The 24,964-nt window shown below is 44.1% G+C and overlaps 1 protein-coding gene across 1 annotated transcript in view; it reads right to left on the reverse strand.

Annotated features, from left to right (window-relative positions):
* QSOX1 (quiescin sulfhydryl oxidase 1) overlaps positions 1-24,964 on the reverse strand; it is a 76,111-nt gene that overhangs the window by 48,872 nt on the left and 2,275 nt on the right. The window contains exon 2 of the mRNA XM_083446332.1: positions 630-730. Coding sequence (XP_083302458.1) covers positions 630-730 — 101 coding nt within the window. The remainder of the gene's footprint in view (positions 1-629; positions 731-24,964) is intronic.

A 24,964-nucleotide genomic window follows, 5' to 3' on the forward strand; every position in this document is an offset into this window, starting at 1 on the left:
GCTTATTTTTTAGTTGCTGTTTCGCTTTATAGATCGCAATTATTTTATTGATGATTTGTTTGTTGTTTTATATTACAGTGGTACCTCAGGTCAAGTACTTAATTCGTTCCGGAGGTCCGTACTTAACCTGAAACTGTTCTTAACCTGAAGCACCACTTTAGCTAATGGGGCCTCCTGCTGCTGCCGCACCACCGGAGCAAAATTTCTGTTCTCATCCTGAAGCAAAGTTCTTAACCTGAAGCACTATTTCTGGGTTAGCGGAGTGTGTAACCTGAAGCGTATGTAACCCAAGGTACCACTGTATTTACATTGTATTTGTGGTGTTCTTTTGTGTTTTGTTATGCTACTGTTATTTATTGTTTGTAAACCAATTTGAGAAAGCGGCATAGAACTATGATCAATCAAATCTCTCCGTTTAACCAGGCAAACCAGATTTTCCTGCTTTGCCTTCTGAACAAAGGCCTGGTTTTACAGAAAGGGCCCTCTCCTTCAGTTTGGGGGCTCCTGCTCTCCTGCTACCCTTATAGGGCATTTAGCATCAATCCTAACACAATAGGAGGATCCAGCCGAACTAGCTGCAGCGCCGTCACCCTTGAACTTGCCCTCACCTACCCCAAAGGCAACTTTACCTTCAGTGTTGGGTAGCCGGTGATCCCAAAATCTGAGCAGATTTTCTGGTTGCTCGCCTCAGCACAGTCTAGGACCCCCAGAGTCACAGCAGGTCTCCAATCTGGAGGGGGAATAAGATACAGACAGCAGAATAAAATTATTATTTTAGATAGATAGATAAATAGATAGAGACAGACAGATGATAGATACAGTGGTACCTCGGGTTACATACGCTTCAGGTTACAGACGCTTCAAGTTACGGACTTCGCTAACCCAGAAATAGTACCTCAGGTTAAGATTAGATAGATGATAGATAGATAGATGATAGATAGATAGATAGATAGATAGATGATAGATAGATAGATGATAGATAGATAGATAGATATAGATATAGATAGATGATAGATAGATAGATGATAGATAGATAGATATAGATGATAGATAGATGAGAGATAGATGTGTGTGTGTGAGAGAGAGAGAGAGAGAGAGATATGATAGAGATAGATAGATGATGATGATAGATAGATAGAGATGATAGATGATAGATAGATATAGATAGATGATAGATAGATAGATAGATGATAGATAGATAGATGATAGAGACAGACAGATGGCGTTATTTCCTTTCCACTCTATTAAGACAGTGGTTTTCTACTTGGTTAGGTTACTAACCAAACGCTTACCCAAAAGATATGCTTTAATTTTCCTACCGGCTGTGATCCCATGTTAAAATAATTCTAAAGCAGCATTCTCATAAGGTCCTTGATCTACCTCGTAAGAAATGATATATATTCCATAACGCTCCTTCACAAATATTAGCACATCATAAATCCATAAATCTTATTCGGCTCAAAACCGTATCTCTTACTATAATCAATACACTTCTGCTGTTTTGCCAAGAAATTGTCTTCTTTCTCGGTCTGTTAGAAAATATGTTAATTTGGACATTACTGCAGGGATTATTTGACCTGGATTTTCATGAGGTTTCACTGTCCCCATATCTTATACTTTCAAGAGGCTTAAGAAGAACAGCAAGAAATACAGTGGTGCTCCATATGTGCTTAGCACTTTTAAAAATCCTAAAGTATCAGGATTTGGGCCTGACAGAGGAAGAATATTGGTCCAGACAGACAGTTGGCTTGACCCAGATAAGGCTCCTTTCATGTGTTACTAAAATGTTAGACTAAGGCCAGGGAAACCTGGATTCAAGTTGCGTCTTGGACCATGAAGTCCAGTGGGCAACCTCGGAGCAGTCATAATCTGCCTACCTTGCGGGGATGTTGTAAGAATAAAACCGTAGGAGCCACATGTGCCTTATTGCATCTACAAGGAACACCCTGGTCCAGAAGAGCTGACTCTGAGCTGGTTCCTCAGGCACAGACTGAACTGCTTTCCCCCCCAACCCGACATGTTTGCTCAACATCTTGCTTGCCTCTGGGCCTCCAGCCTTGACCCTGCCATCTTTTGTTGTTGTTGTTGTTTAGTCGTTTAGTCGTGTCCGACTCTTCGTGGCCCCCTGGACCAGAGCACGCCAGGCACTCCTGTCTTCCACTGCCTCCCGCAGTTTGGTCAAACTCATGCTGGTAGCTTTGAGAACACTGTCCAACCATCTCGTCCTCCGTCGTCCCCTTCTCCTTGCGCCCTCCATCTTTCCCAACATCAGGGTCTTTCCCAAGGAGTCTTCTCTTCTCATGAGGTGGCCAAAGTACTGGAGCCTCAGCTTCACGATCTGTCCTTCCAGTGAGCACTCACTGCCATCTTTAGTTTCATTCCATTATCCCTTCAACATCAGTCAAAACATTGTGTTGAGCAAATACAAGGAACGCAAATTCAGGCTCAGGACATGTTACTACAAGGAACAGCAGAAGGTGTTAACCAAGAGAGCTATTTCCAGACGGCACATTGCGAACCCTCTACATCAGGAGACACTCTCAGTCGCCACCCTAGCAGGGAGTCACAACAGCAGCCCAAATCCCAGCTGCCCCACCCAAGGCTTTTGGTCCCAACTGTCTTGGAGATTAAGGAAGCCCTTGTTAAAATTCCCATTCCTTGCCACGCCTTACTCTTGTTTCATGGGAGTGGCAAAGATGCTCGCCCATCCACATGCTTGATCCATGGCCAAACTACATAGCCCAGGCAACCTTGAAGACAGAGGCTGCACGTGGACCTACAAGGCCGGAGGTCAAACCCCAGCTCAGGCACAGATTTACTGGAATTGCTTTGTTGAACTCATCGGAACTTGGCCTCAGTTACCACACCCATCACCTCTCGAGCCTTTCTAAGTCTGGGGTTGGGCCAGGCAAAAGCTACGGTCAGGCAGAATACAGTGGTGCCCCGCAAGACGAATGCCTCGCAAGACGGAAAACCCGCAAGACGAAAGGGTTTTCCGTTTGCAGAGGCGCTTCGCAAGACGAATTTCCCTATGGGCTTGCTTCGCAAGACGAAAATTGACGAAAATTCTTGCGGATTTTTTTCGCTCCAAAACCCCTTTTTCTGAAGCGCTAAGCTGCTAAAAGCATTTTAGCAGCAAAACCGCTAATCCCTTAAGCCTTAGAAAGCCGTTTTTAGCCCTTAAACTGTCAATAGCGCTAATAGCGCTAATCCGCTAATGGGCTTGCTTCGCAAGACGAAAAAACCGCAAGACGAAAAGACTCGCAGAATGGATTCTTTTCGTCTTGCGAGGCACCACTGTATGTCTAAAATGTATAATTTGTTGTTGGAGTGGCATACAAAGGATGAACAATTTAAATTGGTAATGATTTATTGGGCAAGAGATGTAGGACATAATATAATGTTGGAGGATTGGGAGAGGTTATGGAAGAAAGGGGTTAAGTTTACTGCATGTACGATGTTAAAGGAAAATGTTATGAAAATGATGTATAGGTGGTACTTAACCCCAGTAAAACTAGCAAAGATCTACCACAACAGTGATAATCTTTGCTGGAAATGTAAAGAAAAAGAAAGTACCTTTTTCATATGTGGTGGACCTCCCAGAAAGACTTCTAGGAGAAGATTTATAATGAATTGAAAAAAATGTTGAGATATACATTTATTAAGAAAAATAAATTACAGAAGTTGATGGCTGCCCCTTCAACTGTCCTAAGGGAAGGAGGGATCAATCCGTCAGCTTTGTCAGGCTCCTCCTTCCCCTGAGACGTGCCAGATTGCCAACAGTTTTAAGAACTGTTGCCCGGGTTTGATTTCCACTTTCCCTTCCGTGTCATTTTAGTTTGCAGGGACTGTGCTGTTTTAATTTATTGCTGCTCCGGGAGCCTTTCTGGCTGAGGAGCAGGGTACTGGTGCTCTAACGTAAACAAACAGAACTGATTGCTTTGCATTATCCCTAAGCAAAACGGCCACTTCCCCCTCTTCCCACTTGGGTTTTTGTGTAATTTGGAGCGTTCGGGTGGGAAAGGAAGCAGCAGCAGCTGGAGAGAAGAGGAAAGAGAGTTAAAGAAAAAAAATATAATAATAATAATAATAATAATAATAATAATAATAATAATAATAATAATAATTTATTTATACCCCGCCCATCTGGCTGGGCTTCCCCAGCCACTCTGGGCGGCTTCCAACCAAATATTAAAATACAGTAATACATCAAACATTAAAAGATTCCCTAAACAGCCCGGACACAGAGGTCCAACGCCAAGGGCCTTCTGGCAGTTCCCTCACTGCGAGAAGCCAAGTTACAGGGAACCAGGCAGGGGGCCTTCTCGGTAGTGGAACCCGCCCTGTGCAATGCCCTCCCAGCAGATGTCAAAGAGATAAACAACTACCTAACATTTAGAAGACATCTAAATGTGTGACATGTTCATGTATTATTAATCTTTGTTGGAAGCCGTCCAGAGTGGCTGGGGAAACCCAGCCAGATGGGCAGGGTACAAATAAATTATTATTATTATTATTATTATTATTATCATCATCATCATCTCTCAAGACAGGTGGATGCCAGCAATAACTTAGACAGCCTCTGTGTCCACAATAAACATTCACGGAAGAATGGTGTTTGTTCCCCAGGTGCTTACAATCCAAATTTTGACAAGGGAATGAGAGAAACATCTAGAAGAGCAGTAGAAGGCAAGAGTGGCAGAACACCAAGAAGGCCGAGAGGCAAGGGAGATTGCAACGTCCACCGTGAGTCATTTTGCTTCGCTTCTGTTCCCTCAGATTCCATGCGGAATACAAGCTGTCCTTCCCACAGATGACGAGAGCTGAAGCCTGGGACTAAGAACATGCCAATTATCACTTCCTACGGGACAAGCATTTGCGTTTCCATCTCTGCCACTGACTCAGCAAGATGTTGGGCAACTCTCATGATCTCCATTTCCTCATTTAACCTAATAGAGGTCATCATAATGACCTGATGCCGGTAAAAAAGGACTTTGAAACATACCGCGGACGTGCGCCATTCTGAAGACAGCACATTACTCAGCCTTCCCCGAATCGTCCGCAACTTGAGGGGTTCCCAGAAATTGTTAGCTTACCAAGACAGTTCCTGATGGACAACGCAAGAACGAGGAAAGCTAGAGGAAAGGCAAAGCATCAGCATGGTACAGTGGTACCTCGGGTTATATACGCTTCAGGTTACAGACTCCGCTAACCCAGAAATATTACCTCGGGTTAAGAACTTTGCTTCAGGATGAGAACAGAAATCGTGCTCCGGCAGTGCGGCAGAGGCCCATTAGCTAAAGTGGTGCTTCAGGTTAAGAACCGTTTCAGGTTAAGAACGGACCTCCAGAAGGAATTAAGTACCGTATTTTTTGCTCTATAAGACTCACTTTTTCCCTCCTAAAAAGTAAGGGCAAATGTGTGTGCATCTTATGGAGCGAATGCAGGCTGCGCAGCTATCCCAGAAGCCAGAACAGCAAGAGGGACTGCTGCTTTCACTGCGCAGAGATCCCTCTTGCTGTTCTGGCTTCTGAGATTCCGAATATTTTTCTTCTTCTTTTCCTCCTCCAAAAACTAGGTGCGTCTTGTGGTCTGGTGCGTCTTATAGAGCGAAAAATACGGTACCTAACCCGAGGTACCACTGTACAGTAAAAGATAAATTATAGGAAAGTGGCGCAAAATGCCAAATGTGCTTTCGTGAAGACCTTCAGGGCCACAAAGATAATTTACCTAATAAGGCAACATCTCTTTGAAAACAAACAAACCCAGAAGGTTTGTCCCAGCTTCCCCCTTGAAGCAAGACCTGCACATTTTATACTCTGCAGCTGTGGAAATTAGGTGGGCCCAATTGGGGTGGGGGGCGGATGGCAGGGGTGTGGGGGGGTGCACAGGCAATCGGAAGCTTTATTAATGCTTGGGAAATTCTAAAGAAGCAGTCAAGTCCAGATCAGCTACCTGAAACAGGTGCATGCAACCATTGCCCCCTCCAATTTGAAAGCAAAATGAAGCCCCTGGATTGGACAGGCTAGGTATTTGTCAGTTTAGGAAGACTGAGAGGATGCTTATAAGCAGAGCACACTATAAAATTATTGATAAAGCAGATTTTTAATCCCCCCCAAACTTAAAAATACATACACCTAAGATAATTATCATTAAAAACATAAATAATACTTTAAAAGCAAACACAAATAACTACCGTATTTTTTGCTCTATAAGACTCACTTTTTCCCTCCTCAAAAGTAAGGGGAAATGTGTGTGCGTCCTATGGAGCGAATGCAGGCTGCGCAGCTACCCCATAAGCCAGAACAGCAAGAGGGATCGCTGCTTTCACTGCGCAGCGATCCCTCTTGCTGTTCTGGCTTCTGAGATTCAGAATATTTTTTTTCTTGTTTTCCTCCTCCAAAAACATGGTGCGTCTTGTGGTCTGGTGCGTCTTATAGAGCGAAAAATACGGTACATTTTATGGCTCTGTAGTCTTGCTGAAATGAAAAGGTTTCCTGCAAGCAAACAAGGCAGCGAGGGTGCCTCTGCCTTGTGTCAACAGCTGACGCCACATTGAAAGATCAGCAAATGGGAAACATTATGAAGAGTAAATAATAGGAGCCCAGCCTCCTAACCTTGTCTAGGCAAGGCAGTATACGTATTCTGCCTGTAAAACACCAGCCACAATCTGCACTACATGTTGAAAGCAATGTCATATCCCTTTAACCAGGCGTGCCTTCCTGGAAACTGTGGTTTGTTTAAGGGTGCTGAGAGTTTTGAGGAGACCTCAACTCCCCTCACAGAGCTACCATTTCCAGAGTTCCCTGGGGTGTTAAATCACTCTGCAAACTGCAGCTCAGGGAGGTGAATCCAGGTCTCTTAATAACTCTCAGCACCCCGAAAAAACTACAGTTCCCATTATTCCTTGGGGGAGGCCACAAGTGTCCAAAGTGGTATGGCGTCCTTCAAACCTTAAGTGTAGATGGAGCCCCCAGTCTCTTAGAACCTCAAGTCCAGCTCTAGCTCCAACTGAGCTAGGAGATTCTGGGTTGGAGAACAATCACTACAGGTCGAAGGTGATGGACTATATGGAATTGGTGGAAATGACCGGCAGAATCCGTGACCAGGGAGAAGAGTTGGTGGAAGAAGATTGGAAGAAATTTAAAGACTATCTACAGAAATATTGCAAAATTAATGAATGTTAGAATGATGTTGGATTGAGGTTAAGGGGTTTTTAGTAATAATGTTATGAAGGAATATGCAAAAATGGATTGTTAACAGGTGAAAAATTTAAAGTTATAATATATTAAGATCAAGATAAGGATAAAGGTAAAGAGGGAAAAGATTTGTTGAATAAATAAATTGAACTGGAATACAAAGAGGGTATGTGTGGGGAGGTCCGGGAAACAAGCAAATGCAAGATATGTTATGAAAGATTGAACTGTTTTTAATTGTTTTTTTGTTGTTGTTGTTTTTTCTCTTTTTCTTTTTGTAATGTTTTGGAAAATCTTAATAAAATATTATTTTTAAAAAAAAACACAATCAGTACAGGTCAGCCTGCTCACACCAGAGACGTTTGGCACTAGGCGCACTTCTGAGTAAACTCTGACTTTTAAAGTCACTTTAAAAGTCATTTCTCCATGAAATGCACAGATGAGAGAGAGAAGCTTGAGAGACGCAACTCCCCTCTTCTCCTACAATATCACTTGAAAACTAATAGCATTTGCAAGAGTTAGATTCGTGGGACCTTTCCGTTGCTGAATGGAGAAGCAATTAACCAATGGATTCTTTCGAAACACGCACACAGAAACATAGATTCTGAAGCAAGGAGTGGAAATCGAATCTGTAGGGCAAGGCATGAACAGTGGAGAAGTCCAGGGTGTTTCGGCAGCCCCCCAATCCCTCTGTTTCCCATTGAAAGGAAATTGAAAAGGGGGCTCCTAACAAAAGGGGTCAGCAAGGTTTATCTCGCCTGGGCCAGTTCACTCCAGCGGAGACCCCTCTGAGGGCTGGATAGCTCGCATGCCTGCAATTTTCAGTGTGCAGATGCAATTTCCAGCGCCGCGGTACCTATTTATCTACTTTTACTGGTGTGCTTTCGAACTGCTAGGTTGGCAGGAGCCCGGCCAAAGCCACAGGAGCTCACTCCATCCCGGGGATTCAAACCGCCAACCTTCCGATCGGCAAGCCCAAGAGGCTCAGTGGTTTAGGCCACAGCGCCACCCACATCTTGAGACTAACACATTTATTGCAGCATTTTTGTGCACTACAACTTTCACCTGGAGATTCGTACTGTGGAGTTTTGATTGACTGATTGAACCCACATATTAGTCAATATGATTCGTAGAATCATATAACAGGAATAGCAGAGTTGGAAGGCTATTCATTAGGGTCATCTAACACAACCCCCTGCAATGCGGAATTCTGTCCTAAAACATCCATGATCTTAAAGCAAGCATTGCCTCCTGGATGAATACAATTGCCTTAAGAGAGAATATTATGAAAATGATATACAGGTGGTACATGACACCAGTCAAGCTAGCAAAAATCTATCATTTGCCTGATAATAAATGCTGGAAATGTAAAGAAACTGAAGGTACATTCTTTCACCTTTGGTGGACGTGCCCAAGGATTAAGGCTTTCTGGGAGATGATCTATAATGAAATGAAAAAGGTATTTAAATATACTTTCCAGAAGAAACCAGAGGCCTTTCTCCTGGGCATGGTCGGCCAATTGGTGTTAAAGAAGGACAGAACTTTTTTTATGTATGCAACAACAGCAGCAAGAATACTCATCGCGAAGTATTGGAAGACACAAGAACTACCCACTCTGGAAGAATGGCAGATGAAGGTGATGGACTATATGGAATTAGCAGAAATGACCGGCAGAATCCGAGACCAGGGAAAAGAGATGGTGGAAGAAGATTGGAAGAAATTTAAAGATTATTTACAGAAACAATGTAAAATTAATGAATGATGGAATGATGTTGGATTGAGGTTAAGGGGTTTATAGCAATAAGGTTTGAAAGATTAGGGAAAAATGGAATGTTAAATAGAGGGAAAGGTAAAGTTAAAATATTAAGACAAAAATTAAGATAAAGGTAAAGAGGGAAAGGATTTGCTGAACAAACAATCAAACTGGAATACAAAGGGGGGAGGCGTGGGGAAGTCCGAGAAACAAGCTAATGTAAGATATGTTCTGAAAGATGGAATTGTTTTAATTATTGTTACTTTTTTGTAATTTTTTTGGTATTGTTTTTTCTTTTTCTTTTTTTTCTGTTTGTCTTCTTTTGTGAAAATCTTAATAAAATATTATTAAAAAAAATACAATTGCCACTGGTCATACACTGAATACTTAAATGCAATTAACTTTTATTCTTAAAAATCTGCTGCCCATTTTTAAATTGGCTTAAGCTTACAACACTCATAACTAATTTATCTCATCATTCCGAAACACTGCAAAGCAGTTCCAAGCTGCTGAGGCAATCCCATTCCTGCCTTATCACAGCAGGCTGCCCACAGCCTGTCTGTAATGATGTGGGCTCCTAAAGTCCAAAACCATGGCATGTCTGGCAGATAACATTTAAAACTGGTCATTAGAGTGCGGGTGGAAAGAGACATGACCGTCTGTGCTGACTGACAAGCCAACTGGAAGCAGAAATGTATAGGCTACAAAAACTACAGTGTAGACTCCCGATGGGTGAGATTAGGAGGTCTAGCATAGCAGCAAATGTTTGGAAAATGTTTGGGCCCATCACTTTGGACAAGCACTGGCACAAGGCTCCAGCGATAAAATACAGATTCAGCGCTCTAGGGCAGGCTTCCTCAACCTCGGCCCTCCAGATGTTTTGAGACTACAATTCCCATCATCCCTGACCACTGGTCCTGCTGGCAAGGGATCATGGGAGTTGTAGGCCAAAAACATCTGGAGGGCTGTGGTTGAGGAAGCCTGATCTAGGGTGAATGTACAGTGGTGCCTTGGGTTAAGTACTTAATTCGTTCCAGAGGTTCGTTCTTAACCTGAAACTGTTCTTAACCTGAAGCACCACTTTAGCTAATGGGGCCTCCTGCTGCCGCCGCGCCGCCAGAGCCCGATTTCTGTTCTTATCCTGAAGCAAAGTTCTTAACCTGAAGCACTATTTCTGGGTTAGCGGAGTGTGTAACCTGAAGCATATGTAACCTGAAGCGTATGTAACCCAAGGTACCACTGTATTCTCCTCATATTCTAACCCTCAGATCAGGAACATCATAAAACAGAAATCTAATCACTGATCATCCTGGCTTTCAAAACCATTAACCGCAAATGTATGTCAACATTTAAAAGAAACAGAAAAGAAACCCAGCCATACAGTATACCGGTAATTACAGCCATCACAACATCCCCTGGCAGCAAGTTCCGCAGGTTAACTATCTCTTACCAAAGACAACAAACTTCCTGGTGCCCAGAGCAACACTCATTTGCATTTACCCACAGCTATGCTAAACTCAAGCAGCAATTTCCCATCTCCCCGTGGAACAAGGAATACTGAGCAGAGAGATATCTTCCTCAAAGTCTGGGGGTTGGCCATGCGGTTCTGCAAAACGGGAGAAAAACCTGTCTCCCTTCTTTGAGGCAACCCATTCACTCATACAATCCTCTCAGGGGGTTTGGAAAGATGGGGGTAAGCTAAGTCCTTTAGCACTGGGGGGAGGCATTTTGCTGTTGCCCTGAAGATGTGATTAGACTACAACTTCTACCATTCTTGACCATGAGCCATGCTGGTTGGGACTGAAATAAGCTGGCCTACTACACACACACACACACACACACCCCTCTGTTTTAGCTGGTTGGGACTGAAAGAAGCTGGCATACTACACACACACACACACACACACACACCTGTTTTAGCTGGTTGGGACTGAAAGAAGCTGGCCTACTACACACAAACACACACACACACACACACACCTGTTTTAGCTGGTTGGGACTGAAAGAAGCTGGCATACTACACACACACACACACACACACACACACACCTGTTTTAGCTGGTTGGGACTGAAAGAAGCTGGCATACTACACACACACACACACACACCTGTTTTAGCTGGTTGGGACTGAAAGAAGCTGGCATACTACACACACACACACACACACACACACACACCTGTTTTAGCTGGTTGGGACTGAAAGAAGCTGGCCTACTACACACACACACACACACACACACACCTGTTTTAGCTGGTTGGGACTGAAAGAAGCTGGCATACTACACACACACACACACACACACACACACACACACCTGTTTTAGCTGGTTGGGACTGAAAGAAGCTGGCATACTACACACACACACACACACACACACACCTGTTTTAGCTGGTTGGGACTGAAAGAAGCTGGCCTACTACACACAAACACACACAGACACACACACCTGTTTTAGCTGGTTGGGACTGAAAGAAGCTGGCATACTACACACACACACACACACACACACACACACCTGTTGTAGCTGGTTGGGACTGAAAGCAGCTGGCATACTACACACAAACACACACACACACCTGTTTTAGCTGGTTGGGACTGAAAGAAGCTGGCATACTACACATAAACACACACACACACCTGTTTTAGCTGGTTGGGACTGAAAGAAGCTGGCATACTACACACAAACACAAACACACACAGACACACACACCTGTTTTAGCTGGTTGGGACTGAAAGAAGCTGGCATACTACACACAAACACACACACACACGCACACACACCTGTTTTAGCAGGAAGTCAACACAGCAGACACTTCCTTTAAGTAGGCAGCAGGAATTGTGGTAATTAACACCTTTTCCTAATGTACCACTGGGTGCTAATTTATGTTGAGTTTTGAACATGGTTTATGCCAGGGGTAGGCAACCACGGTCCGGGGTCCGGATGCGGCCCAATCACCTTCTAAATCCGGCCCGTGGGCGGTCCGGGAATCAGCGTGTTTTTACATGAGTAGAAGGTGTCTTTTTATTTAAAATGCATCTCTGGGTTATTTGTGGGGCCTGCCTGGTGTTTTTACATGAGTAGAATGTGTCCTTTTATTTAAAATGCACATCTGGGTTATTTGTGGGGCATAGGCCTTTGGGTTTCAAACCACCTCGAAGCGCCAGTTGCCCTAATGGCAGAAATGCAGCGAAGACAGCCGAGACATACAGTGGTACCTTGGGTTAAGTACTTAATTCGTTCTGGAGGTCCGCTCTTAACCTGAAACTGTTCTTAACCTGAAGCACCACTTTAGCTAATGGGGCCTCCTGCTGCAGCCGCACCACCCCTGCACGCTTTCTGTTCTCATCCTGAAGCCAAGTTCTTAACCCGAGGTACTATTTCTGGGTTAGCGGAGTCTGTAACCTGAAGCGTATGTAACCCGAGGTGCCACTGTACTGCCAAGCTGCAGAATCTCTCCCCGTAAAGGAAAGAGGGCTGACTCAGTCCACTCAAAGGCAGAATCAAGTCACCATGCTTACAATTTCCTCTCGCCACCTCAAAGGGATGGAAATGTTCTTCACTTCCTGCCCTGACCCAGCACAGCAGCAATGAAGTGGACCTTTTTGATCAGCCGATGCACTCCACCCCAGAGATGGCGAAACTTCCACGGCTGCAAAGTGGTTCAGACAGTCCTAATTGTGGCAATCAAATAACAAAGTGATTGGCAACACATTTCTGGAGGACACATAGACCTATTAGACATGGGTACGCAAACTAAGGCCCAGGGGCCGGATCCGGCCCAATTACCTTCTAAATCCAGCCTGCGGACGGTCCGGGAATCAGTGTGTTTTTACATGAGTAGAATGACAAACTGGAACGTGTCCAGAGGAGGGCAACCAAAATGGTCAAAGGCCTGGAAACGATGCCTTATGAGGAACGGCTAAGGGAGCTGGGCATGTTTAGCCTGGAGAAGAGGAGGTTAAGGGGTGATATGATAGCCATGTTCAAATATAGAAAAGGATGTCACATAGAGGAGGGAGAAAGGTTGTTTTCTGCTGCTCCAGAGAAGCGGACACGGAGCAATGGATCCAAACTACAAGAAAGAAGATTCCACCTAAACATTAGGAAGAACTTCCTGACAGTAAGAGCTGTTCGACAGTGGAATTTGCTGCCAAGGAGTGTGGTGGAGTCTCCTTCTTTGGAGGTCTTTAAGCAGAGGCTTGACAACCATATGTCAGGAGTGCTCTGATGGTGTTTCCTGCTTGGCAGGGGGTTGGACTCGATGGCCCTTGTGGTCTCTTCCAACTCTATGATTCTATGATTCTATGTGTCCTTTTATTTAAAATGCATCTCTGGGTTATTTGTGGGGCATAGGAATTCGTTCATTTTTTCCTCTAAAATATAGTCCGACCCCCCACAAGGTCTGAGGGACAGTGGACGGGCCCCATGCTGAAAAAGTTTGCTGACCCCTGCTATTAGGCCATAAAGCAAGGAGCCTCAAGATTTTAGGCCACACCAGGCCATCTGTTAATTTAGAGAATAATGGAAGAGGTAAATGATAATGTAGCCATATATCAGCAGCCAGATGCCCAAATTCCTCCGCCATGTTTTGGACAGATGCATTCCTCCTTTGGGGAAACAAAACCTGTAGGATGAAAGAGGAGAAATGCAAGAAAACTACACCCACTTACATAGAAATGAAAAAGAGAGAGGACATACTCTTCCAATATATTCCAATAGAGCAGGGCAGAGGAACCTGATGCCTCATTGCATGCGGGGTGAAAAACAGCTAACTATACTTTATGGCAAGGGACGCGGGTGGCACTGTGGGTTAAACCACAGAGCCTAGGACTTGCCGATCAGAAGGTCGGCGGTTCGAATCCCCGCGACGGAGTGAGCTCCCGTTGCTCGGTCCCTGCTCCTGCCAACCTAGCAGTTCGAAAGCAAGTCAAAGTGCAAGGGCCCTAGTCTCATGGGACAGAGCATTCCACCAGGTCGGAGCCATCACTGAAAAGGCCCTGGCCTTGGTGGAGGATAGTCTGACTTCCTTAGGGCCCGGGACCTCTAAACTATGGTTATTCATGGACCTTAAGGTCCTCTGCGGGGCATACCAGGAGAGGCGGTCCCGTAAATAATAATTACATAATCCTTTTGTTGCCCCTCTACCACCTTGACTCCACAATGCTATTTATTCGCCCAAAGCATAAGCTCGATATCAGGTATGCTGCTCAGGTGTGAAGTTTCTAAAAGTGGGTGCTGCGGCAAGACAAACAAAGCTACAGCACCTTTTTATGTGTAGGTCTCTAATCAAATTGCAGCTGGCAGAGGAAGGAGATATGTCTGCACTGGGGAAAACGTGTGTCTTGATTCACTGTCTCTCTGGGTGGAAGCAGGCATTAGTCGAGGAAAGCCGAAAATGGCAGGGCGGAGACATTGTCGCTCAAATGCAAAGGTGTCATCATATCACCTTGAAGTCTCGAACAGGGAATCCACAACCGTCTCCAGGCACAGGCCTTGGAAACAGGCCTGCCTGCCATTTTAAAACGGGCGTTGTACCGGGAAGAATGGCAGATGAAGCTGATGGACTACATGGAATTGGCGGAAATGACTGGCAGAATCCGAGACCAGGGAGAAGAGTCGGTGGAAGAAGATTGGAAAAAAATTCAGAGTATATTTACAGAAATATTGCAAAATTAATGATTCTTAGAAGAATGCTGGAATGAAGTTATATGGTTTTAGCAGAAATGTTATAAAGAATTAAGCAAAAACTGATTGTTAATGGGCCGAAGTGGAAAATTTAAAGCTAGATTGTGTTAAGATAAATTATAGAACAAAAAATTGGGAAAGAGGGAAAGGATTTGCTGAAATAGCTAATTGAACTAGAATACAAAAAAGGGAGGTGTGAGGAGGTCGATGAAACAAGTAAATGAAAGGTAAAGATATGGAAATATGGGAGGTGTTTTTTTTAAATGTTTTTGTTTTTCTAGTTGTTTTTGTATTTTTTTTCTTTTTCTTTTTCTTTTTGATGTATTGTTTGTCAACTTTTTTATTGTTTCTTTTTTTTCTTTGTTTCTTTTCTGTAACAATTAAATTTCTAATATATATTATTTTAAATAAATAAAAAAAAATAAAGTGGGCGTTGTATTCCTGTATAAATGGAGAGTTTCTGAACGTCTGGTAAAAGTTCACCACACTTCACAGATGTTACAGATAAAGGACAGGAAGAGTTGGGAAAGATGCGTCCGAGAGCAAGTGGTTTTTGACCGGCAAAGTACAATGGCTCCGCCTGCAACGTTCAAACACACGTTCATTGTCCAAGAGGAGTAAGGCTCTCTTTCGTCCACAATGAATAATCTATCCCATTTCTTTTATTGGTAGATCCTTGTTGTGCAAAGCCAGCGTGTGTGTGTCAAAATGCATAAAGATAAATGACTGAAACTTGGCTGCTTCACTGCAGTCGTGACTGCTTTAAACCAAGTTGACAAGAATTTAAAAGCCAAAATATATATGTATTCGAATCTTGGAAATAGAGTCGAATCCGTAAGAAAAGTATATATGGGTGGAAAGTATTCTGTGCACATATCCAAACCTAAGAATGGCAGGATATGAAGTGGAGATGTAGCCTTAAGGACAGGGTGCGTCAATGTTGCACACACAACATACCATATTTTTTGCTCTATAAGACGCACCAGACCACAAGACGCACCTAGTTTTTGGAGGAGGAAAACAAGAAAAAAAAATATTCTGAATCTCAGAAGCCAGAACAGCAAGAGGGATCGCTGTGCAGCGAAAGCAGCAATCCCTCTTGCTCTTCTGGCTTCTGGGATAGCCGCGCAGCCTGCATTCGCTCCATAAGACGCACACACATTTCCCCTTACTTTTTAGGAGGGAAAAAGTGAGTCTTTTAGAGCAAAAAATACGGTATTCCCTGGCTGCAGAATTCATAGCCATCGTGGTTGCTTCCATTTTGAAACACAACATACATGAAAAGAGTAAAAAACCTATGCATCTCCACTGGAAATACACTCCAAACTATAATCCCAAGTGGCAGCAGCAAGTAAGAATTTTATGGGAATTCTAAAATGGTTTTTTTTTTAATCCCAAGAGTGCATAAAACTGCTAGCTGCAGCATACCAAAAACACATAACTAACCATGAAGCAGGGAACCGAAGGCTATGAGATTGCACAGATAAAAAGTAATGGGGTTGCAGCGCAGCCTTGTAAAAAGAAAGAGCCTGGATACAACGTTTTAATGGCACGTGTTTTAATTGCAGCATCGGTCCAAGGAGGAGTCGTTCTGCTCAGAGTTAAGTGTGGTACAAGTCAAATTGATTAAAATTAATGAACTGAATCAGGACTTTCAGCTTAGAAGCATAAGTAGACTGATTTATATGAGGGTATCTTGGTTCAAGGGAAGACTTCTAGGCCACAAGGCAGAGAGGTTGATTGTGGTTTATTTACGTAAACCACAAATAAAGACCCAACGACAGAACCTAGGTAGCAGCTGTCCCAGTACAGATGGAATTGGGAATATAGTATGGATGGCTACTGTCAATGCAGCAAGAGAACAGCATCGTCAAACAGAGCAGGGAGGGGAATAATTAGGAATAATTATTTGCAAGACTGGGGTGGAAATCTGGTGGAAGTTTGCCAACTCAGCTTAAATTTGGTTTGAAATGTGTATGCATCCAATCTTTCACCTTAAGATTTTGCCTTATACCGAATCAGACTACAGTGGTGCCCCGCAAGACGGAAAACCTGCTAGACAAAAGGGTTTTCCGTTTTTCGATGCGCTTTGCAGGACGAATTTCTCTATGGGCTTGCTTCGCAAGACGAAAATGTCTTGCAAGTCTTGAGATTTTTTTCCGCTCCCCACCCCCTTTTTCTAAGCCACTAAACCGCTAATAGCCTTTTAGCAGCTAATCCGCTAATCCCTTAAGCCTTTAATAGCTGCTAAACCGCTAATAGCGCTAATCCGCTAAGCCGCTAATAGGGTTGCTTCGCAAGACGAAAAAACCGCTAGACGAAGAGACTCGCGGGACGAATTAATTTCGTCTTGCGGGGCACCACTGTATAGAGCCACCCAGCTCAGAATTGTCGACCCTGTTAAATAACTTTTAAGGTCAGCCTGAGGAGAGCTGCACAACACTGCGAAAGCTAACGCATGTATCGAAACATAAACTTCCGTGTGCCAAAGCCCATTTTATTAGGGAGAGGTTTAGCACACACAGTATGGGCAGAACTGAACACACCAGGCCACTACACGAACTGGCCCTCATTGGCTAGGTAAATGGGGTGCTGGGAAATATGGGGGCCACCCTGCTGATCCCTACACAAGCCAGAAACACAAGGCGGCATACAGAAGTAATAAAGGTAAAGGTAAAGGTACCCCTGCCCGTACGGGCCAGTCTTGACAGACTCTAGGGTTGTGCGCCCATCTCACTCAAGAGGCCGGGGGCCAGCGCTGTCCGCAGACACTTCCGGGTCACGTGGCCAGTGTGACATCGCTGCTCTGGCGAGCCAGAGCCGCACACGGAAACGCCGTTTACCTTCCCGCTAGTAAGCGGTCCCTATTTATCTACTTGCACCCGAGAGTGCTTTCGAACTGCTAGGTTGGCAGGCGCTGGGACCGAACAGCGGGAGCGCACCCCGCCGCGGGGATTCGAACCACCGACCTTTCGATCGGCAAGCCCTAGGCGCTGAGGCTTTAACCCACAGCGCCACCCGCGTACAGAAGTAATAATCCTCCTCTATTCCTGGAGTCTTCCCAGGCTTCCTTAGAGGGCCTGCACCCGCTGGTTCATGCATTCTGCAGAGTCCAACAGTAAAACTTGTTTTTTGGACTATAGCAATTCAGGCCTCTGGTGAGCGTCCTAGTTCCCCTTTAGAAAATATGATCTATTCAGCCTGCATATAGTAAACATCACATAAGGAGGCAGCCTTATGTGAAGAGAGTACTAGTACTAGTAATTTATTATTTGTACCACACCCATCTGGCTGGGTTTACCCAGCCACTCTGGGCGGCTTCCAACAAAGATTAAGAATACATTAAAATGTCACACATTAAAAACTTCCCTAAACAGGGCTGCCTTCAGATGTCTTCTAAATATCAGATGGTTGTTTATTTCCTTGACATCTGGTGGGAGGGCGTTCCACAGGGTGCCACTACTGAGAAGGCCCTCTGCCTGGTTCCCCGTAACTTCACTTCTCGCAGTGAGGGAACCGCCAGAAGGCCCTCGGCGCTGGATCTCAGTGTCTGGGCAGAACGATGGGGATGGAGACGCTCCTTCAGGTATACTGGGCTGAGGCCGTTTAGGGCTTTAAAGGTCAGCACCAACACTTTGAATTGTGCTCGGAAACGTACTGGGAGCCAGTGTAGGTCTTTCAGGACCGGTGTTATGTGGTCTCGGCGGCCGCTCCTAGTCACCAGTCTAGCTGCCGCATTCTGGATTAGTTGTAGTTCCCGGGTCACCTTCAAAGGTAACCCCCACGTGTGTGTGTGTGTGTGTTAAACATCAAATGTCCTAATCTGCAGCCTGAAATTCAATTCAGGAAGTCCATTCTCATTTGATAGGGGTGAATGCGCAAACTGGCCCTAAATAATCAGTGTTCTAGACAAGCTGAATCTTCTGCCTGCTTTCGTCAAACAAGAAGAACAGGTTGCTCCTAGAAGTCCAGGACTGATCTTTTTTTATTTACTACGTGTTAACAGTGGGTGATCTATCATCTAACCTGTAAGGTTAGAACAGCTGATCTAACTTCTATCGTCACTGTAAACATTTCACAAACTTCCAGATAGGTGTTTTTTTTGGCAAGAGTTGACGCATCTGTCTTATGACAGTAGTTAATCACTTTAGACAGAGCAAGAAAAATCCCAAAGAAAATGTGGTTGTCTTTTTTTGTGATAGCCTAAAGCAACAATAATATGTTTCATGCAACTATGTATATGACTTTACAGTAAGGTAAAGGTAAAGGTACCCCTGCCCGTATGGGCCAGTCTTGACAGACTCTAGGGTTGTGTGCCCATCTCACTCAAAGAGGCCGGGGGCCAGCGCTGTCCGGAGACACTTCCGGGTCACGTGGCCAGCGTGACAAAGCTGCATCTGGCGAGTCAGTGCAGCACATGGAAACACCGTTTACCTTCCCGCCAGTAAGCGGTCCCTATTTATCTACTTGCACCCGGGGGTGCTTTCGAACTGCTAGGTTGGCAGGCGCTGGGACCGAGCAACGGGAGCACACCCCGTTGCGGGGATTCGAACCGCCGACCTTTCGATCGGCAAGCCCTAGGCACTGAGGCTTTTACCCACAGCGCCACCCGCGTCCCCTACTGTGACTTTACAGTAGATGCGATCATATCGCCTTTAATTTTCATACCGGAAGGGATTGAACAAGAAGTCACACCAAACAATTTATTTCATTCAACAGTCTGAGGAAGGAGCCCCCTTTAAAAATGGGAGGGGGGTAATTTTGCTTAGCCTTACATGATTATTTTCAACCTTCATCCTTTTACTGCCCTCTTTTTGGGGGGGGGGGGGCTATAATCTCCCATTTGCTTTTAGTCTGGAATCTCTGCTAGCTCAGATTAGCAGATACATATAAGGGAATAGCCTAGCCCCAAGACCGAATCCTGCACCTCTCACTTTTAGAATTTGTGCATAACAATAGCAAAATTTAGCCCCTGGTCTCTCACTCCTGACCAGAGAAGTCATCCGCTTTTGTCCAAAGCATATGCCGTATTTTTTTATCTCAGTAACGCAGGGTATGTCAATATTTTCTCCATACAGAAATCAGGGTGGCGAAGGGGAAACTGAGGCTGAGACACAGCAGCTTGCCTGAGATCAGCGAGTGAGTTGTGTTAAGATAAATTATAGAACAAAAAATTGAGAAAGATGGAAAGGATTTGCTGAAATAGCTGAATCGAACTAGAATACAAAAAAGGGAGGTGTGAGGAGGTCGATGAAACAAGTAAATGAAAGGTGAAGATATGGAAATATTGGATGTGTTTTTAAATGTTTTTGTTTTTCTTGTTGTTTTGATGTATTGCTTTTTTGTTTTTGTTTTTATTTTTGATGTATTGCTTGTTAAATTTATTGTTTTTTTCCTTTTTTTCTGTAACTATTAAACTTTTAATAAATATTTTTTTTTTAAAAAAAAGAGAGATCAGCGAGTGAGATCATCTCAGGGAAGAGCTTCGGATTCAAGAACTGATCACATTCATTCAGTTCACAAGCTGCCCAATAACAATACCTCTCTGGGCATTGTACAAGACAATTGGGCCCCATCTGCAATATACATTAAAGGCAGGATCAGGCCACTTTAAGCCGCGCGGCTGAAGAATCAATCCCTCTTCAAAGGGAAGTCTGGGAACTGTAGCTCTGCGAGTTGACTAGGGGTCTTCTAACAACGCTTCGGATCCTGAACAAACTACAGTTCCCATGAAAAAAAGGTAGGATCCTGCTTTAAATGTACAGTGGTGCCTCGCAAGACGAAATTAATTCGTTCTGCAAGTTTTTTCGTCTTGTGAATTTTTTCGTCTTGCGAAGCACCACTGTGCATTGATGGTTTCCCATAGGAATGCATTGGCGGTTTTTAAAAAAAGGCGCAAGACGTTTCGTCTTGCGAAGCAAGCCCATAGGGAAATTCGTCTTGCGAAGCAACTCAAAAAACAACAAACTCTTTCGTCTTGCGAGTTTTTCGTCTTGCAAGGCATTCGTCTTGCGAGGTACCACTGTATAGGGCACATAGGGCATTAGATCCAAAAGTTTCAAGCTATGAACAGATACCACGGTTTCAATCAAATGACACACAGAAGCCAAAATGGTTTGCACACTAACATAGACAGAAATGCACACCGCTTGCATAGATCACTATCGGATGCCTCAATCACATCCAACTGCACCTTGGCTACCGATTCACTAGAGAACCTGCAAGCATCAACTGTCTCCGGATACATGCTGAATCCAGACAGGAGTTTCAGTGCAAGAGGAAAAGGATTGTGGCGAAGACACCTTGATATGATATGACAAGAGACACAACAGACTGCAAACCGAATGAGAACCACCCAACTAGCTTAGGAAAGGAATGGCAGTCAAAAACAGAAATAGTACAGCAGGAACGATCCAGTGTTGCGCATTAAATTAATGAAGTCATAACTCAAAGAGAATTTATGATGCAGTTTGACCCTATCCTGTAGAAATAATCACACGGCAACTATAAAAGTTCTCAGTCCATTGATATATCTGCTTCTTTCTTTGCCAAGTAAGGTTGTCTTCCGCGAACCCGGTCTTAACAGTGAGTCCATAAGTGACTGTGGAGGCCAATTCTGGATCCACACGTCCTTCCACGGTGGGGATATAGGTTCCGGGTGGGAGTGGATAACGGTGAGGGTTTGCCAAGTGTGTTTCTCCCTTGTGTCCTGAGTTCAAGTGTCTTCAAAACCCATGACACCTTTGGCAAAGGCTGTTCTCCAATTGGAGCGCTCGCAGGCCAATGTTTCCCAGTTGTCAGTGCTTATACTACATTTTTTTTAAAATATGCCTTGAGACAGTCTTTAAACCTCTTTTGTTGACTGCCAGCATTACGCTTTCCATTTTAATATAGCTATGGCTATATAAGAGGCAAAGACCAATGTCCAATCGATGAACATGTGCACATCATCTCGAGCCTGGAAGTGACCTTTAAAACAGCAAAAACGGCCCTAAGAGAGCCCAGAAAGGGCGAAAGATGTGCTTAGCAATCCCACGAACCTTTGCAAGTGCAACCCCAAGAGCCACGGCACTAACTGTTGTGCCACTGGTTTCCTAAACTGGGTTTTCAGGGGTTTGCAGATCTTTAGCGAGTGTTCACAGGCTTCTCCGATCGTGTTTCAAATATATGTGATTTAATGTAAATTTACGGTGCCCCGGAACGTAACCCCCACGTAAATTGGGAGTTGCCTGATATGTTGGAATGAATTAAATTAGCTACATTTGTTATGAGGTGTCGTCATTAAGTTTAAAGTGCAGTTGCACATATGGATAATGCTAATAATAAACAATGCTAAATAATGCTAAACAATAATAAATAATGCTAAGAATAAACTTGAGAGTTCCATGGACTGCAAGAAGATCAAACCTCTCCATCCTAAAGGAAATCAGCCCTGAATGCTCACTGGAAGGACAGATCCTGAAGCTGAGGCTCTAATACTTTAGGACACGACTCTAATACTTCGGACACGACTAAACGACTAAACAACAACAATAATAAACGTGTACATGTCACCAGAAAGCTCTCCCACTCTAGCCATATTGAATCACACCAAAGCAGCAGAACGACGCAGCAACACAAGAAGTACGGCAAAGAAGCTGCAGGGAAGGAAGACAAGACTGGAGAATATCCATGGGGATTGTGGACAATGGCCAGTGCTTGATCATAAATAAACACGCATGTGCTCCCCCCCCCCCCACTATAATTTTGGGAATTATAGGGACAGAACTACCCAAATGGTATAGAAATTTATGCATGTGTGCAACTACAGCAACAATAATGTTATCCAAAAATGGAAAGAAGAAGTCCCGGTGAAAGAATAATGCATATAAAAACTCGTGGAATATGCAGAAATGGCGAAACTTACCGGAAAAATTAAAAATCAAGATAACAAACTTTTTATAAAAGAATGGAAATGGTTCGTTGAATATTTATGAATAAACTATAAACAGATAAGAACATTGGCAGGATTATTGTAATAACCTGCAGTTTTATAAGAGCATATATTTTTAAAGTAGATGAATAAATGAGTAAGTTAAGTTAACTTGGAATATGCAGGAAGTATTTTTTAAAAAAATTAAGGAACCGCAGAAAGGAGGAAGGAAGTCGAGTTTCGAAATGTTAACATGATTGCATAATCATTGAAATGTATGAAACTGAAAATCACAAATAAAATAATAATGAAGATTGGGGGGGGGGGAGAGATAAAGGCACAGCTCCATTTAATCAATGGATATGACCACACTTGCAACTTATGAATGGAGAGAGAGAGAGAGAGAGAGAGAGAGAGAGAGAGAGAGAGAGAGTTTGGATTTGATATCCCGCCTTTCACTCCCCTTCAGGAGTCTCAAAGCGGCTAACATTCTCCTTTCCCTTCCTCCCCCACAACAAACACTCTGTGAGGTGAGTGGGGCTGAGAGACTTCAGAGAAGTGTGACTGGCCCAAGGTCACCCAGCAGCTGCATGTGGAGGAGCGGAGACACGAACCCGGTTCCCCAGATTATGAGTCTACCGCTCTTAACCACTACACCACACTGGCTCTCTGGATTGCTTGTACATAACGTAGACTTTGCGTGGAGAAATATAATGATATCTGGAATGTATTTATACAAAATAGAATAGATTATAAATAAATATATATGTATTTGGAAAATATTAACACCTATGCATTAGATAATTATATATGGAATTGGAATTGTTAACTCTTCTAATGTTATAACATACCTTTTGGGGGGTTTCCACTTTTTATTTTAATTGTATGTTGTTCAGTTAAACCTTTTTATTATTAAAAAAATATTTAAAATTTTTTTAATACAAATTATTATTAAAATAATAATTAAAAGAACTCCAACTCCCACCAGGCCCAACCAGCATGAATAAGCACAAGAGATTCTGGGAGCTGGAGTCCATCATCATATGGGGGCCTATTCTGATTGAAATCATATATTCCTTGGAGTACTTGGGTAAAAGCCTCAGCGCCTAGGGCTTGCCGATCGAAAGGTCGGCGGTTCGAATCCCCGCGGCGGGGTGCGCTCCCATTGTTTGGTCCCAGCGCCTGCCAACCTAGCAGTTCGAAAGCACTCCCGGGTGCAAGTAGATAAATAGGGACCGCTTACTAGCGGGAAGGTAAACGGCGTTTCCGTGTGCGGCTCTGGCTCGCCAGAGCAGCGATGTCATGCTGGCCACGTGACCCGGAAGTGTCTCCAGACAGCGCTGGCCCCCGGCCTCTTAAGTGAGATGGGCGCACAACCCTAGAGTCTGTCAAGACTGGCCCGAACGGGCAGGGGTACCTTTACCTTTACCTTTTACTTTAACTTTATATTTACTTCTAGTAATAGCACCAGCACTGGTACATGTTCCCAGCTGCCTGGCGGCATTAAATCAGCTGTTGCTGAAGAACCAAGTTGCCATTGGTTGCACACAGGATGCAGATAAATGAACTGTAAGCCCTGGCAGGGCAGAAATAGCTCTGCTGGATCAAAGGTCTACCTGGCGCAGCATCCTGTTTCCTACAGCAAGCCAACCAGCCGCTTCCAGGAAGTCCACAAGCAGGACTTGAACCCAGAACCTTGGCGCTCCATATAGCCCATGACACACTGGCCCTCCCTACATTTAGTCTCACGCCCGTTGAAAGCCATCTAAGCTAGGCTAGCAGCCAGCAAGAGGCCTTGCAGTAGTGTTGATAAGATCCTGGCAATTAAACGCAGCATCCTCCCGTGCTTTCTGTAGAGATGTAAAAAGATACACAGAAACTGGCATGACAATGGGAGGAGGAGGAAACACTGAAATACCTAAGCAGCTTATCTGCCACCAAGAAGAGAGCGGAATCAGCCCCAAGGAAAACAGAAGTGCACCGTAAAGCAACACAAAGTTCATGGGGACATATGCCCACAAGGGAAGAAATCTACACAACCAAGAGAGGTGTGGGGATACAGTTGTTGGCCCCCCCCCAAAAAAAAGTATTCCTAAGAGCAGACAGAGGAAGAGAGCATTTGCACCGGAAACTTGCTTGACAGGCAAGAAAAAAGTGTGTGACATCCTCTTTCTCTGTCTCTCTCAAACTCCCTGCCTTAGGTATAAAAGCACCTAAGCCTACGATACAGAATAACACCAAGAAGAAGAGTTTGGATTTGATACCCCGCTTTATCACTACCTAAAGGAGTCTCAAAGCGGCTGATATTCTCCTTTCTCTTCCTAGTGTGACTAGCCCAAGGTCACCCAGCAGCTGCATGTGGAGGAGCGGGGAAGCGAACCCGGTTCACCAGATTACGAGACTACCGCTCTTAACC

The sequence above is a fragment of the Podarcis tiliguerta genome (genome assembly GCF_965153285.1).
Source record: "Podarcis tiliguerta genome assembly, chromosome: 6".
Taxonomy (NCBI): Eukaryota; Metazoa; Chordata; class Lepidosauria; order Squamata; family Lacertidae; genus Podarcis; species Podarcis tiliguerta.